This window comes from Suillus paluster (assembly GCF_016628075.1).
Source record: "Suillus paluster strain FC165 chromosome Unknown EDB91scaffold_1, whole genome shotgun sequence".
In the NCBI taxonomy this organism is placed as follows: Eukaryota; Fungi; Basidiomycota; class Agaricomycetes; order Boletales; family Suillaceae; genus Suillus; species Suillus paluster.
This window is the reverse complement of record NW_024537561.1, coordinates 1,796,437-1,810,335: the sequence shown is the minus strand read 5'-3', so window position 1 is coordinate 1,810,335 and position 13,899 is coordinate 1,796,437. Positions and strand designations below refer to the sequence as shown.

At 49.0% G+C, this 13,899-nt stretch overlaps 8 protein-coding genes across 8 annotated transcripts; 3 read left to right on the top strand and 5 right to left on the bottom strand.

The window, feature by feature from the left end:
* Window positions 1-118: 118 nt before the first annotated feature.
* Window positions 119-453, top strand: EDB91DRAFT_1042007 (mitochondrial ATP synthase epsilon chain-domain-containing protein; the record flags this gene model as incomplete). The annotated part of the gene is made up of 3 exons (XM_041312967.1): window positions 119-150; window positions 208-343; window positions 400-453. 3 exons carry the CDS (start codon window positions 119-121, stop codon window positions 451-453), a joined length of 222 nt encoding a protein of 73 aa, XP_041184693.1.
* A 1,574-nt stretch (window positions 454-2,027) lies between these two features.
* Window positions 2,028-3,063, bottom strand: EDB91DRAFT_39711 (COX4, subunit IV of cytochrome c oxidase). The gene is made up of 4 exons (XM_041327112.1): window positions 2,714-3,063; window positions 2,436-2,570; window positions 2,290-2,376; window positions 2,028-2,230 (listed from the first exon to the last, which is right to left on the bottom strand). The coding sequence occupies exons 1-4, from the start codon at window positions 2,946-2,948 to the stop codon at window positions 2,184-2,186; spliced, it is 504 nt and encodes a 167-aa protein (XP_041184692.1). The 5' UTR covers window positions 2,949-3,063; the 3' UTR covers window positions 2,028-2,183.
* A 1,557-nt stretch (window positions 3,064-4,620) lies between these two features.
* On the bottom strand, window positions 4,621-6,146 carry EDB91DRAFT_1094858 (maintenance of mitochondrial structure and function-domain-containing protein). Its single transcript, XM_041316900.1, has 5 exons — window positions 5,979-6,146; window positions 5,898-5,925; window positions 5,617-5,847; window positions 5,386-5,564; window positions 4,621-5,332 (listed from the first exon to the last, which is right to left on the bottom strand). The coding sequence occupies exons 1-5, from the start codon at window positions 6,000-6,002 to the stop codon at window positions 4,778-4,780; spliced, it is 1,017 nt and encodes a 338-aa protein (XP_041184691.1). The 5' UTR covers window positions 6,003-6,146; the 3' UTR covers window positions 4,621-4,777.
* Window positions 6,147-6,293: 147 nt separating this feature from the next.
* Window positions 6,294-7,752, top strand: EDB91DRAFT_1241905 (uncharacterized protein; the record flags this gene model as incomplete). Its single annotated transcript, XM_041322131.1, has 6 exons — window positions 6,294-6,486; window positions 6,541-6,685; window positions 6,742-6,863; window positions 6,913-7,133; window positions 7,183-7,518; window positions 7,573-7,752. 6 exons carry the CDS (start codon window positions 6,294-6,296, stop codon window positions 7,750-7,752), a joined length of 1,197 nt encoding a protein of 398 aa, XP_041184690.1.
* A 138-nt stretch (window positions 7,753-7,890) lies between these two features.
* On the bottom strand, window positions 7,891-8,425 carry EDB91DRAFT_1076775 (uncharacterized protein; the record flags this gene model as incomplete). Its single annotated transcript, XM_041314885.1, has 2 exons — window positions 7,891-8,364; window positions 8,414-8,425. The coding sequence occupies 2 exons, from the start codon at window positions 8,423-8,425 to the stop codon at window positions 7,891-7,893; spliced, it is 486 nt and encodes a 161-aa protein (XP_041184689.1).
* A 115-nt stretch (window positions 8,426-8,540) lies between these two features.
* On the bottom strand, window positions 8,541-8,998 carry EDB91DRAFT_39886 (uncharacterized protein). The gene has a single exon (XM_041327119.1). It carries the CDS (start codon window positions 8,959-8,961, stop codon window positions 8,707-8,709), a length of 255 nt encoding a protein of 84 aa, XP_041184688.1. The 5' UTR covers window positions 8,962-8,998; the 3' UTR covers window positions 8,541-8,706.
* Window positions 8,999-9,461: 463 nt separating this feature from the next.
* On the bottom strand, window positions 9,462-11,478 carry EDB91DRAFT_1040720 (uncharacterized protein; the record flags this gene model as incomplete). The annotated part of the gene is made up of 6 exons (XM_041312882.1): window positions 9,462-9,677; window positions 9,730-10,505; window positions 10,546-10,667; window positions 10,725-10,739; window positions 10,794-11,148; window positions 11,208-11,478. 6 exons carry the CDS (start codon window positions 11,476-11,478, stop codon window positions 9,462-9,464), a joined length of 1,755 nt encoding a protein of 584 aa, XP_041184687.1.
* Window positions 11,479-12,668: 1,190 nt separating this feature from the next.
* On the top strand, window positions 12,669-13,467 carry EDB91DRAFT_1332568 (uncharacterized protein; the record flags this gene model as incomplete). The annotated part of the gene is made up of 3 exons (XM_041325401.1): window positions 12,669-12,886; window positions 12,947-13,222; window positions 13,266-13,467. Exons 1-3 carry the CDS (start codon window positions 12,840-12,842, stop codon window positions 13,465-13,467), a joined length of 525 nt encoding a protein of 174 aa, XP_041184686.1. The 5' UTR covers window positions 12,669-12,839.
* Window positions 13,468-13,899: the final 432 nt, after the last annotated feature.

Here is a 13,899-nt window from a genome sequence, read left to right as displayed (position 1 = left end):
ACAGTCCAATTACATACGCCACTTTAGGCAATGGGCCATGGCACGGACATTTCCGGAAAGGACTTCGTTTGACCACATCAAGCACGAACAATATTCTTCAACTTCAACGTCCTCCACAATGAGCAGTGCAACCTGGAGAAACTTTTTCACGTTCGTGTTCTGTCGATTCTGCTGCAGTTCGTTCATCCATTGACGTGGCTTTTGAAGGTACAACAAATATGCCCAGATCACCGCACGGGCTGTTCGTCAGTCGTTGAAAGAGTCTGAGCGTGTCGTAGCTGAGAAGAGAGGTACAACCGCGCTAAAATACCAACAATGGGAAAATGGTGTTGGTGGACCGCAGGTGCGCCCTTCTCAATCTTTCCCGGTGCATTTCTGATGATGTGTTATTCCACACAGGTGCACCTGAACCCCGAGGAGGTCAAAAGTGTAGGGAAGAGCGCGGCGGTCTAGTTAGACGTCGGTGTCTTGCTTGACTAGCGACTGAATGCTTTAATTCCCATTATGATCATATATCCGAAATAGATTGGCTGGAGCTCTCCTCCGTGGTACCCGATCAGTGAGCGGTTTTGCCTGCCCTGAGAGGAGTAATTTTTTTCAATGAAATGTTGATGCGTACTTCGCGGGCATCTTGTAAGCTGTCCGGTTGACTTGACTTTCAACCCGCGGAAGCCGCTTCGTCGCTGGGAGTTTCACCACCTTCGTGATTTACTCTGACGTTTTACTCTCCTGCCTCGCACGGTGGGCAGAGATGGCTCTAGACTGGATAACAACACCAGAGCTCGCAGCATGGCAGTTACCATCATGCGGACATCAAAATGAAACGAGTTCACAAGACGGCGAGTACGAAATATCCACTATCTCCGACGAGATTTAGAACCCGCTGAGCATATGCTAGTTTTTCTACATCATTCTTGTGTGATCTGTTCCGCTCGGAGCTCACCCGAAGTTGCAGAAGGCTCTTCATTAATGTGTGGGCTCCGATTTTCGGGTGCGAGTTGAAATTTCGTAGTTGCGCCTAACGTTGTTTCAGCCTCGGGCACCGGACCTACAACCTATCCCTAAACACATCAACATTGTCGCATTTAAAGTAGATCGCCACTACTTGCCATCAATCATACGTTCTAATGGTGCAGTTTCACAGCCTCTTTAGAACACCCAACAGATACAATTCAGTAGTGCCCACATGATTTAAAGCACGTCATCTATTTGGTAGCGATTGTATACTTTTGCAGGCGCAAAACCTTGCTATGGTGTGTTGATGGTGTGTGCATTGTTTGGCTAATTGCATAGTCATGCTGAGGTGACACCTCAGGTCGGAACCACCCGTGCAGAACCATGTTCGAGACTCAAGAGTTCGAGCAGGCCTTGGCAGCGGTTCCTCGCTTCATGTCTCTTTCTTGCTATCGATCATCGTCCCGCCTTCCGAATGACGGCGGCGATCTTCTCGGCGTTGCGGCAGTGCCCTCTGTCTTGCCCACAAAATGGCTATAAAACAATTTGCCAGCCGTTCTTTTATTATTTACCTTCGAACAGAGTTGCATCACGACCTGTGATTTTGCACTGCAAATGTCGACAGGAGTCAGGCCTAGGTTCCAGGGGTGTATTTAGACCTGTCAGCCAGGTGCCAAGAGCTTGTCAATTGCTCAGCTCCCGTCGGTCCATTTGCATTTTTCACGATTTGCTTTGACATGACTTTCACTGCCCTCCAACCATCACTTCGCAGTGCACGGTGATGTCGTGGAGTGTCTTTGTCACTGGTGCTGAATGTTGGTGGCGTAGAATCATGTGCTCCCGACCCGGAAGCGTCTTAATCGTACCCGGCAATCTAGCAGTTGCCTGCCCATGAATGTGCCCGCCTGTCACCTAACATACATTATGTTTCCAGCCTAATTTTGCCACACTTACGGTGGGGTCATTTTTAATCGATTACTTTGCAAACGCAATGTTACCAAGCTAAGCGCGAGCGGCGCCGTTCCATCGTTGTGTACTGCTTAAATGACATACATCACACGATCACACAGAAGGATTCTGGCAGATGCGGTTTTGCAATTGCAGATGTGAAGCAAAGAAAGGCAGCCTCTACGGTATATGCAAATAATGTAAGTCTTTTTCTCTTCACAGCAGACGCACGGAACAACGACCGCACGAATAAGCAGTAGAGAACGAGGCCCAAAATGAACTTATTTGGTGACGAAGCCCTTCCCGGAATACCCTTCCGATGATATACCTGTGTGTCAAGCTGGACGTAAGCACTATGAAAACACATCTGCAGAGGAAGACACAGACCCGTAATGGGGTTCATCTTTTGCTCGAGTGCACGTTGGTTGCTGGCTTCCTCCCATTCACGTGTAATCGTTTTCGGTGGAGGCGGAGCTAAGGTTCAGGGGTATATATATTAGAGTTCAGCGACACGAAAAAAAGGGAAAAAGTACCTCGCGAGCGGATGGCCAAGGTGAGCAGTCCAGCGACACCGACAAGGCCCAGGGTGCTAAGGAAAACCTTGAGGCCCTGGCCAGGTGGGCTGACAGAAGCCCGGGGTCCATGCGGGCCAAAGGCAACATAGTATGCTATTGACACACATTACACGGAAAGAAGCAAATTTGAATCAACCCAAACGTCACGATAGTGCACGATTTTGAATAAAACAACAGGCCAAAAGGACATTAATCAGACACTTCAACAGAGGCAGCGGAAGGAGGACAACACGCACCAGCTTTTTTCTCATCCAGGGAGAGCGACTTCCAGTCCTTCTTCTGCAACTCCTCGAGCTGCCGGTGGACAACTGCCTGGTCACTCTGAGACATCTTTTCCCATTGTGCCTCGACGTTGGAGAGAGGGATAACAGACGCGGTCACGGACGAGGAGGGTCCGGAGGTGGGTACCTGAGCGGTCGTCGCCAGACGGCGCAGGGAGACTCTAGGACGCGCCAGGCGAATGGCTTGCATGGGGGAGAATCAAAGAAAGCAGGAGTCGGTAGACGGGGAGGGGAGGAGTTGAGTGAGTGGAAATTAGCGGGTAACAGAGCGTGGAAAAAATAGCTCGGCTGGCGGATTTTGCGCGATCGGCGCAAACCGGGTCATAAATGCCTCATACACCCCCCAACTCTAACACGAACTTGTACAGTGACATTAAGCGAATAGCTGCTAATATTCTGCCAGTACGGAGTAACAGATCCAAACGATTTCAACAGCGAACCACCAAGAGATCAAGATTAAGCACTGAAGCAACTAGGAATACATGGATATCACATCACTCAAGCATCCTCAGCAGCACCGGCACCGGGACAGTCACGAGAAATGTGGCTGAGACGGAGATTAACAAAAGAACAACGGGCATGACAGGGAGATGCTCACCCTTCTGAACCACACGTGTAGCAGGCGCGCCTCTGAGGTTGGGGACAGTCACGGCTAATGTGACCCTAATTCGGCGAGTACCATGAGCTCGAGTACCTCATATGTGCATAGCAACGTACCACACCCGAGCAGTTATAGCACTTAGAACCTTGAACACAGTCGCGCGACAAATGGCCTACACCGCCGCAGGTGTAGCTACGTATGGCAAATCAGTGCAAATGTAAGACGAATAAAACCAAGACAAACCAAGACTTCGAGCCTCCGCCAAAGGAACCATAGTTGCCACCACCTCCGTAGCTAGTGTTGCCCCCCGCGGCCTCAGGACATGCGCGGGCAATATGACCGGCCTTGCCGCAGCGGTAGCACTCCTGGGAAGAGAATCCTCCACCATAGCCGCCGCCACCACCGCCTGAAGCACCGCCTTCGGGGCAATCGCGAGACTGAATGCGATGAGTAAAAAGATTAACCGCGATCCCCGAACAAACATACAATGTGACCCTCTTGACCACATTTGTAGCAAGACTTGGCTTTGACTTCCATCGTGCAATCACGAGAAACATGACCCTCCATGCCACCTGCAGACCTCGTGAACACCGTGTAAAAATGGACTGATAGTTAACGTACAGTTGTAGCTAAATGAGACGAGCGAAAATGAGACGATGCCCAGCATAAACAAGATCAATAGTTACCAAGTAGGAGTGCCTGCCTTAGGGCAGTTAGCAGCTTGATGGCCGACTGTCTTCATGAGATCGGTGGTACAGAACGAAGCACGGCAGAGAGTCAGAGATGACGAGCAATGCAATATATTGCGATTTTGTGCGAGTCGTCGACGATAACATGCGTCATCGGTATATATGAGAAAAGAACATAGCGATCCTCGTCAGCACCGCACACGAATTTCGAAGATGTAAATAAGGAAGAAGCAAATAGCAATGGCTGTAGGGCATTTCATTCGCCATATCGACGAGGAATTGCTCAAAAGCTGGGGAACAGACAACACGGAAACACCACGCACAGCCTCCACAGTTAAAACATCCACGAGCGCCAGACATATTGAGAAGAGATCCTAAAAATCATGGTTAGGGGTCCGTGCACGATTCACGCAGCCGTTGACGGTCTCAACGCAAAAAGTGGATTGGACAAAGGTGAATATCCTAGTCAAAAAATCGACGTACTTTTCTGAAAGATTGTGGAGTGGAGTGAAGAGAGGAGGAACACAAAAAAAGCCTCAAGGTGGAGAAAGAAAAAAGAAGTGCTTCCATAATCACACGGCACTTCATCGGGCACGTGCTCATCACATGTTCATCCATTTCGGGGAGAACTATGTAAGTAGCCAAGCTCGTCTTTGCGCAGCAAGCCGGTCGATGAATGATGCGATCGATAGCCACGATAAGTACTGAACATACGGCGACCTGCCTCCATCATAGTCCTTTGTCTGCGTCCTTTTTACTGGAGTCCTTTCCCTTCTCCCCATCCTTCTTGGTATCCTCTGACTTTTTCGCGTCTCCGTTAGCCGTCTTTTTATCCTTGTCCTTCTCATCACCGCCTTCTTCTTGCTCGGCTCGCCCTATCGTGGCTTTGTTGTCCACTAGAGCATGCAACGCGATGACAGCACGTAGCAGACTGCTCAAATAGACAACTAGTAGTTGATCATTCGTGCTTGACGCGAAGCTCTGTGTTGTCACCGGATTGCTCAAGTCAGGAAGTAGGTTGAGTGCGTCTTGCAGGTGGTAAATTATTTGGTGATTGACTGGCATCGTGCCTGATGCAACATCCAGGAGATACTTGTGCACGTCTTGTAGTCGGGATTGAAGTCCTTGGAGTGATGCGAGTTGCTCAGAAACACGTGTTGAGAGAGTTGTGGTCGTTGAGTCTTTGATGTCGCGCAGGAGATGTTCGACTCCAATTTCCTCAGCTTCCTCAGCTTCTATTGCAGAAGGAACGTGAAGGAATGTCTTCCGTGTTTCCGTGCCATCCTGAAGCCATAAAAATCGGTACAAATATATATTACAAAGGAGGAAAGGCATACGTCTTTGATCTCTTCTACTGCAAAGTATGCATCCGTTGGAATTCCAACAGCCTGCGGTCGTACATCAACGATAACCATCACTGGTTTCGCAATGTAACGCTTAAAGAGGTCGTTAATTTCCTGGTCCGAGGCTCGTAGCTTTGGTCCCGTGTGGTACCATCCAATCATCCGCTCCTTTGCTGCAATCTCACTCAGCATCTATGTTTATTGCTCGTGTGATGAGGAACGTACCGTTGACTTTCTTGAACATATCGTACATCCCTTCAATATAGTTATGATCTAGGAACCACGTCTTGCTATCTCTTTCATCCTCCTCGAACGGGATCCCGAAGGAATTGGCAACATTAACAGTCTTGCCGTTGTCCTGACCCAGGAGAACGCCAACAACACGCTTTGATGAAGTGCGCGAGACGGTGCGCGCATGATGATCAGTAACGGAGAGCAGGACCAAAGGATGAACGACTGAAGGTGTTAATTCTATGTGGGGGCATTCGATCCAGGTGGTTGCTCACCAACTGTCGTTCCAGCAAGCGCTGTTAACTGTAATTTGAATGAATATCATGATAATCAGTGACCGTAGTGTGACAACTCACTTGCTCACTTGTTGATGCCACCATGATCTGTACAAGGGCAAGTGCTAAAGTTTAGGCTAAGGAATGTCCTTCATACCGCGTGCACCACGGACGCGCGTTGTGTTGATGCATATTTGTGCAGTATCTCATTAGGGCTGTCTCTGTTAGTCGAGGCGCTTTTTCTCCGATGAAGCTTCTCACAACGTTGTCCTACGTATACGTTCTGCCAGTAAGAAGCATCAACTTGATCCTGTTGAAGACGAGTTTGAATCATGATGACTTTCCGACGTTGTACGGACAGCTTGTAGGCTAACAGCATTTGTTCTACTTACAACCATGGGAAGACATCAAACCGTTGCTGTGCATCAGCGCCGGACATGGCGTCTGACAAAATGGCTCCCCCTTCTCTTAAAACTACGCTGCCCTCGTGCTCAGTCAGTTTCTGCTGCTGGCTTTGAATGGATTATCTCCCAACGCGATCGTATGGAGGAAGGCGGAAACTCTATTACCACGTCCAGGTTTCTGGCAAGTGAATTACAATGATCTACGCCGCAGGATGCTCACCGATGATCGTTATCCACAGATATCAGTGTCTCGATAGTACCAGACGATCCAGAGTGCCCGCCTGGGCCTTATAGATGCTACGTGGAGGTCAGCGTCGATAATGTTCGCCAGCGAACTCGTGTGTCCGACCGTGGAAAGTACGCCTGGAATGAGTCATTTGAATTGTAAGACGTTTCCTATCGTGCGAATGGTTATATCTCAACAGCCGCCTTCTCAATAGTTCAGTGAGAGAGGACTGGCCTATATGCATCCACTTATTAGCAAAACGTGCTTTCTGCAAGGATGTGCTCCTTGCGTCATCTGGTGACTGGATGCAGCTACCTACATCAACACAAACAAAAGGTCCTGCAGCTTTTATAAGTCATCAGAAAATTTGCTAACATTTTTCTAGTCGTCTCACATATTTTGAGGCATGTGCACGTACAAGGGCGGAATGGTGCCCCTCGCATATACCAGGCTAGCGTGACATTGAAGCTTCAGCTGATAGACTCACTTCCTATCGCCGACCAATTACCCTTAATTCATCCCGAGGAGCCCTTTATCGAGGATGTTGGTGAGCTCATTGCGGCACCAAATCTCTCCAACGTAGAGCTCGGATCATTCTGCGGCAAGGTCTGATCTCCTGTCTACCTAACGAATATGTATGTTGAACGTGCACCAGGGGCGACGACATCTCAGCATTTTTGACTGTCACTCGTTTTCAGACGGGTCGTCTTATTTGGTCTCGCTTCATACTTTTGAGGATGGCAGCCTCTCTTCCATCAACAGCACAAGCGCTAACCACGACGAAGTGTTAGTGTCCCCCATCTCCGATTTACCTCCAGGAGGTGATTTTCCTCCGAGCCCGAGAGAGATGGATGACGCCGAACAAAATTCGGTCCTAGAGGCGACTCTTGCAGATCATACTCCAAATGATAATGTCAACGACGGGCAATTGTCGGGAAAAGATCAAATGTTGCCTGCTGACACAGCAGACCCAGTGATCTCCATCGCACACGTAAGTTCGATCATGTGAAGATTTTAGAGCCTTGTTGAATTATTCCATGTGCAGGATACTGTCATGGTTGAACCCCAACCGAGACACAGATCATCTATGAAGACATCGAGCTTCCGCTCTGATCGCAATGCATCATCGAGGTGGACGCAAGATCGCTATGCACTTTGGAGACGAGTCCAATCATTATTTAGCTGCCACAGACCCCAGAACTCTGATGAGGAAAGCTGTTCATGAACGCATCAAACTTATTCTTTTGCATTCAGGTTAGAAATAAACACAATTACACCGCCTTAATATTTCCCCTTGATTCTGAGTAAACGCCTTGTCAATGCGATGTATTTGTCAGTGACGTACGACTTACGGACCGATTGCTCAAGGATTCTTCGCAAGGTATTCTTTGATACCATCCACAATGACGCCATGGTCATCCTCCTGCGCAAGACCACTAACCACTATCACACCGATGACCCCCTCCACACCCTTCACCTTCACTGGGAAACCGCCGCCATGCACCGCATATATGCTCGGGTCGCTCATTTCAAACTTTTCCTGTAGCGTCATTCCCCGGGTCTGCAGAGACAATCTCATCCCCATCGTCGAGCATCCCCAGCGGAGCACTACTGCTTCCTTGCGCTTCACCCAGTGCATGTTGTCCGGGAGTGTGCCAGGTCCTGAAGTGGCGAAGAAGAAGAGCTGGGATGAGTTCGCATGTGCGATGTAGACGACGGCGGGGCGCGTGAACTTTTGTTGGACGTTGGTGCGGATGATATTTCCGATCTCCCAGGCCACATTACTGTCGAACGAGGGGAGGCGGCATGCTTCCTCCTGGGCAGTGATGGATTCGACCTTGAATGTTTCAGCTGTCATGTCCATATTCAAAGTGTTTACGACTCACCGTGAGCGACATGGCTGTGTGGGTGGGCAGCTCGAGTTCAGACAGGGTCAGGAGAGGTCAGGGGTCTCTTATATAAAGGCATAGGAACCACCGGTATGTGTTGGTGTGTCTTTCACCTAAATTTATGTATTGTGCAATTGGTTGACGAGAAAAAACGGGACCAGCAGATAAGCTTGAATATCAGGAGGGCTCGCCTACGGTCCGCGTTTTCCACCAGCGGGGAGAAAATCGCCGATTCTGTCACGTCCACTTATTTGAATTAACTTGCGCTTGAAGAAGGCATTTGCGGGGGTTTATACCACATCTTCGTCACGCGCTGTGGTTTTCTGACGAATTCCAAAAGCACATAAATAATTATCCCTTCCTCCTAGAAGCTGCCATACAAGGCAGGGTGTAGCAGATATCCCAGCTGGGATACCGTTTGCCCAAAACTCATCACCATCCCTGCGTTGCGTCGAATCGTGGCGAGTGCTAAGAATTGGAGTTGATGACGAAAGCACGAAAGAATGTAAAAAACTTAAAGCTGGCGAAAAAAGTACGACCGACATTGAGCGGAGGTGTATGAGGTGCTACTCATGCAGGTACAAGGGGAGATGCAATACAATCGCGCATCGGACAGACGGCACCATGTCACATGTCGGGCGTCGGGACAGACGCAGCACTGACACGAGAGAGAATCCGAGAAATGCATGGATGAATGGGTGATGCATAAGCAGTCGAGCGATGTATGCATCTAGTAGCATTACTCCCCCTAGTAGGAGAACAGAAAGTCTGAGAACCCTTGTCGGCTGTGTATGTTGGTATTGATACACAGGGCCGGTCTGTATGATTGTTGATGGTGGAGAATCTCCACGAAGTATGCGTACATGGTCTTCTATAATCCTAGATCATTGACACAAGGCTGCATCCCATCTAAACCTGGGCAAAAGAAAAGACATGTGGGTAGTAGTACGTCGCATACGGTGTCCAAAACATCTATATTTCAGTAAGAAAGAGGTCTCCAGTCCTACTGGAAGGATGCTGTCAAGTACTCGCTTCCGATGAAAACCTAGAAACCATATGGCTCAACTCGCCTAATGCACTTGGGCTGGGGCTTCCTCCATTCATCATCCTGCGAACCCGCCAGCTGCATAAGGAATCCGTTCTTGACAGATAGTCTGTCTGGGAAGGACGCATTGATAGTATCATGTTGTTTATATGGAGGACGGTCTGGCCTCCGACCTCTCGGCTCGTTTATGGGCCAAGTGGGAAGGTAGCACATTTCCTAAAGGAAACGCAGGTAAAATGCAGGCAGTGGATGATGTCAAGACGTTTACCTCAGGCCCGCAAGCTGGATGACACCTAACCCACACGCTCCAATCAAGCCAAGCCATCAAATCACTTATTTCTTGCCTCCACGTATCTATCAGGCGGGCAATTTCTGCGGCGTCTGAAGGGGAATCACGGGGAAGATATGGATCAAGACCTGCAACGACGCCAGCAGCCCACATCTTTGTGATAATGCGACATATCTCGCGTGTAGTTTCTTGTACTGCATTCAACAGTAGGCGTTCGGAATGGTTCAAGCTTGAACTATATGATGCGATGGACGATGTGTGCACAGTCCCGCATGCTTTGAACACTGGTGTCGCCCAGGAATGAGCTGAGTCATAGGATGCGCTGGGGGGAACACTAGTGTGGAAAATGTATGGCGTGAGCATCACGCGCAGCTGGACATGCACCTTGCTTGCTTGGTCCCAAGGCGTGTCATTTTCCGAGGTGTGATTGAGAAGGTAGTCCATCAAGTCAAGGCGGTCTGAGTAACGTTCCACGATGACTCTGAAAAGAGTTTTCCAGTCGATGCCACTAAAGTCGCCCTGATGCCGCTCTAAGGCGCGAGAGACGCTCTGCCTCACCACCTTCAAATCTACGGAAGATATGCCTTGTACGCGGTGGTCGCACCGCTCCTGGCCGGCGCGTGAATCAACGAGTGATGGTGCGATGGTTGTGTCGTACAGCGAGACGATTCCAGCCAAATCAAGGTTAATTCGTGTATCCCCAGGGTATCGATTGTGCCATGACCCGGCGTGCATCACTTCGAACATGCGATTCACTAGATATATACATCAGAAAGACACGAGGAAGACGGAAACATAGAGACTTGCTGTATGTATTTGGAATTCCTGGGATTATAGAAACCGGTATGACAAGGCTGGCAAGGTTAGACCAGGAGACAACTTCTACGCCAGCCGTAAAATCACAGAGCATGACTTCACTTATGCGGATCCATCACTATCAGTTGAAGAGCACTATGCGACAATTAAGAACATACAAATCCATTTCCATTCTGTAAAAAAAAGTTCGATACTATAACGAGATGATACTAGGCATATTGGCCTACCGAACATAACCATCAACAGCGTACGGTGCACCCCATTTGCACAAATCTTCGAGGCGCTGTACCTCGTTCAACCACCAGTCGGGTCTCAACTCTCCCCATGCAATGATATCCTGAGTGTCGAGAGTACCATCTCTGGTATTGGCTGCGCTGGTCCCGTCAAAATAAAGGACTTTGAGGGGACGTGTTGCTGCAAGCGTCAAATGCCAACATCCTGTATCGGACAAGCCTCGGCAGAAGAGGACAGAGTGTTCCGGATCTGTGGCCGTCCACTCAGGAACCGTAGGAATTTCGTCGCTGAAAGCTCCATGATACAATAAGGTGCCTTTTGGAATGACACCCGGAACAATTGCATGGCCTGGTGGTCAGTGATAACACCGTATCAGATACTCGTCCCAAGATCAGGATAAGACTGACCATTCCGATAGCGCGTGTTTGGCCAATGCTGGAGCAACGAATTTACAGTTTCAAACACAAAGTGCCCAGTTGCATTAGCAGGAGGTAGCTCATCAAGCTGCCAAGGTGTCGTGTCGAGGCTACCCGAGTCCAGAGGGCTAGCTGAGTTATATGATCCAGTTGTCCTAGATAGAGATCCGAGTTCCGGTGACTCCTGCTTGCCATCAGGTGAGAAGCCCAAGGGGACTTGCGCTGCTAGTGACCATAAGACAAGGTGACATCCAACAAGCATCCAAAGCATCATCGACTACTCTAGCTGAATAGCTGTCCTGATGGCCGTGGTACAGTTGTTCAGCGTTCAATTCTCCGACGAACCCGGACCAGCTGGCAGGGCATACTGATGATGCGCAGTTTGGTATGTACTAAGAATAGTTAAGGTACCCCCAGACCGAGGATTCGGATAAGACGATGAAAATATTTTGTACAAATAAAAACGACACCCACTTTGAAACTGGAAGGAGGTTCGAATAACCTGTTGGGGTAGGTGCAAAACACCCACAAGAGTGGTGGCGAGCAGGTGCAAGGTGATCAAGTAGTGAAATCGAATCACCAACGTACCGGGTTTTTAGTACCTCCAGAATAATCACCCATCCACAACTTGAAGCTGGTATCGCATCAACGAACGGGTGATGGGTGACGAACAGGTGAAAATCAATCACCCAAGCAGCTAGTGTGATAGTTGTCCACCAGTCGTGGTACCAAATGCAGCTGATAGCAGCGTACTGCCATGGTGTTCAGGCACCTGCATGCTCCATGTTTAGACTTTGCTACTGCCGGAATTTTACCAGAGGCTTTTGTTGATTTGCAGAAATGGCTGGAGCCGAGTCGCAAGGTCCTTAAGCAGCAAGTCCATCGTGATAACTTCGATGATGAGCAGCTCAGATGCGTGCACGCTGAAGATATGGCTCAGCATAACGCCCGACTTGTGGTAGTATATACGAGGACTACTGCAACAAGGACTGATCAACTCGTTGTTTGGTCTCCTCCTGCTTAGTCAAGCCGTGATGTCCCCAGACACCTCTGGGATCACGTGTAATGGCAACAATTAAATGGTCACAAAGTGCCTTGTCATGACCAAGTCGTGTTGCATCTACTTAAAGAAGGAATGTCTGTCCTCCTCCTTATATATATAGGTCTGGCTGGGAGACTACAACACATCAGCTTGTTCATCATATCAGCAACTCCACCCTGCAAGCCAGACAAACACCAAATCTCCAATTCAAGTCAGAACTAGGGTTCGACAGGGGTAAACCTGCAGGTGTGATGACCCTAACCCACACCTGTACCCGTCAACTACCCATACCCTTATACCCAAGGGTACTGAGGGGTGCAGGTCACTGTAAGGGTCATGTACAGGTAGCAGGTATGACAGGTACACCTGCTACCCGCAGTACTGTAGAGATACGACACTAGGTTCGTCATGTGCAGCCTGTGACTACGTCACACTCAGTGTCACAGGTTCGAATGTCCATGCGACCTGTGACCATACCCAAATAGATTTGCCCGCGGGTGAACAGTGACCATCGGACATGCTGCTTTGTGATTGCAGCAACTTGCTTCAGCTTGTCATGGATTCGCCTCACATAGCTCTGAATGGTAATGAGTGGACTTGGAGACTCCGTGGTCTTAAAGCCTGCCAGGTGAGTCTATGATCCATTTTCAAGTGCCTGTCATTCTGACATGCTGCTTCGTGATTGCAGCAACTTGCTTCAGCTTGTCATGGATTCACCTTGCATAGCGCTGAATGGTAACGAGTGGACTTGGAGACTCCAGTGTAAGGCCGGGGAGAAGTTCAATCTCTCGTTTGCGAGTCTCACAAGTCGGGAGGCATTGCAATATTTACGCGATGTTCAGAAGAACGATCTAGCTGGATGGGCGAGGATTGCTACTGCTCAGTACAAGACTGACAGCGTCGACCAGGCAACAGACTCCGAGTCAGAGGACGAGGCCACTAATGCTATCGGAGTTGAATCCCAGTGACGTGCCAATGGATGCACTTCTTGACCATATGGCTTCCAGGGGTGAACACGTCCGTTCTGACTGCCGTATCAATGCAGATGGTGGACTTTCGTGTGCAAACCACTCCGAAGTCTATGATGTGGGTGACATTGCTGCTGAAGATGTGGAAGGTGGCTCGAACAGTGTTCTGAAGGTTGAGTATGGGCGTGGAAAGTGTAGACACATCGCAAATTCAATGTATGATGATTTCTGGTCCTATTAGTGCACAACCTATGTTTTTTCTTATGTTTTTTTTCCATATGTCACAAATTAGCTTCGTCCCGCCAAAATCCATGTGACGGTCACACCAAATAGATTTGATTCATCAAGGGCTGTGACCTGTGACGAACCTAGTGTCGTATCTCTACAGTACTTGCAAGTGTGTAGCTAGTAGTGTTGGAGTCCGAACGATCTGAGCAATCAGAGTCGAAGAAGACCAACCGATCCTAAATGGTTGAGGAGGGAGAGTGACAGGTGGTCCGAGCCCAAGCCAAAATGGACATTGACAAGCAACATGTTGATGTCGGCTCATGTCCTGCAATAACCTACCTATTTGTTTGATATATTTTTCATTACTATCCAGTTTACTATAAGAACGCCAGCAGTAGCATGAGCGCATCTCAGCTTCTTTCAAGAGACTGAGAATGAAAGCTCA

Bases quoted from the DNA above. Each gene is read 5' to 3' on its own strand.
- EDB91DRAFT_39711 (XM_041327112.1), bottom strand. From the start codon at position 2,948: ATGCAAGCCATTCGCCTGGCGCGTCCTAGAGTCTCCCTGCGCCGTCTG. The intron at 2,377-2,435 runs GTACTTTTTCCC...CCTGAACCTTAG, and splicing joins CTTGGCCATCCGCTCGCGAG to CTCCGCCTCCACCGAAAACG. The intron at 2,231-2,289 runs GTCTGTGTCTTC...CTTGACACACAG, and splicing joins AAAGATGAACCCCATTACGG to GTATATCATCGGAAGGGTAT.
- EDB91DRAFT_1094858 (XM_041316900.1), bottom strand. From the start codon at position 6,002: ATGGTGGCATCAACAAGTGAGCAA. The intron at 5,848-5,897 runs GTGAGCAACCAC...TAACACCTTCAG, and splicing joins GCTTGCTGGAACGACAGTTG to TCGTTCATCCTTTGGTCCTG. The intron at 5,565-5,616 runs GTACGTTCCTCA...GTGAGATTGCAG, and splicing joins TATGTTCAAGAAAGTCAACG to CAAAGGAGCGGATGATTGGA.
- EDB91DRAFT_39886 (XM_041327119.1), bottom strand. From the start codon at position 8,961: ATGTCGGTCGTACTTTTTTCGCCAGCTTTAAGTTTTTTACATTCTTTC.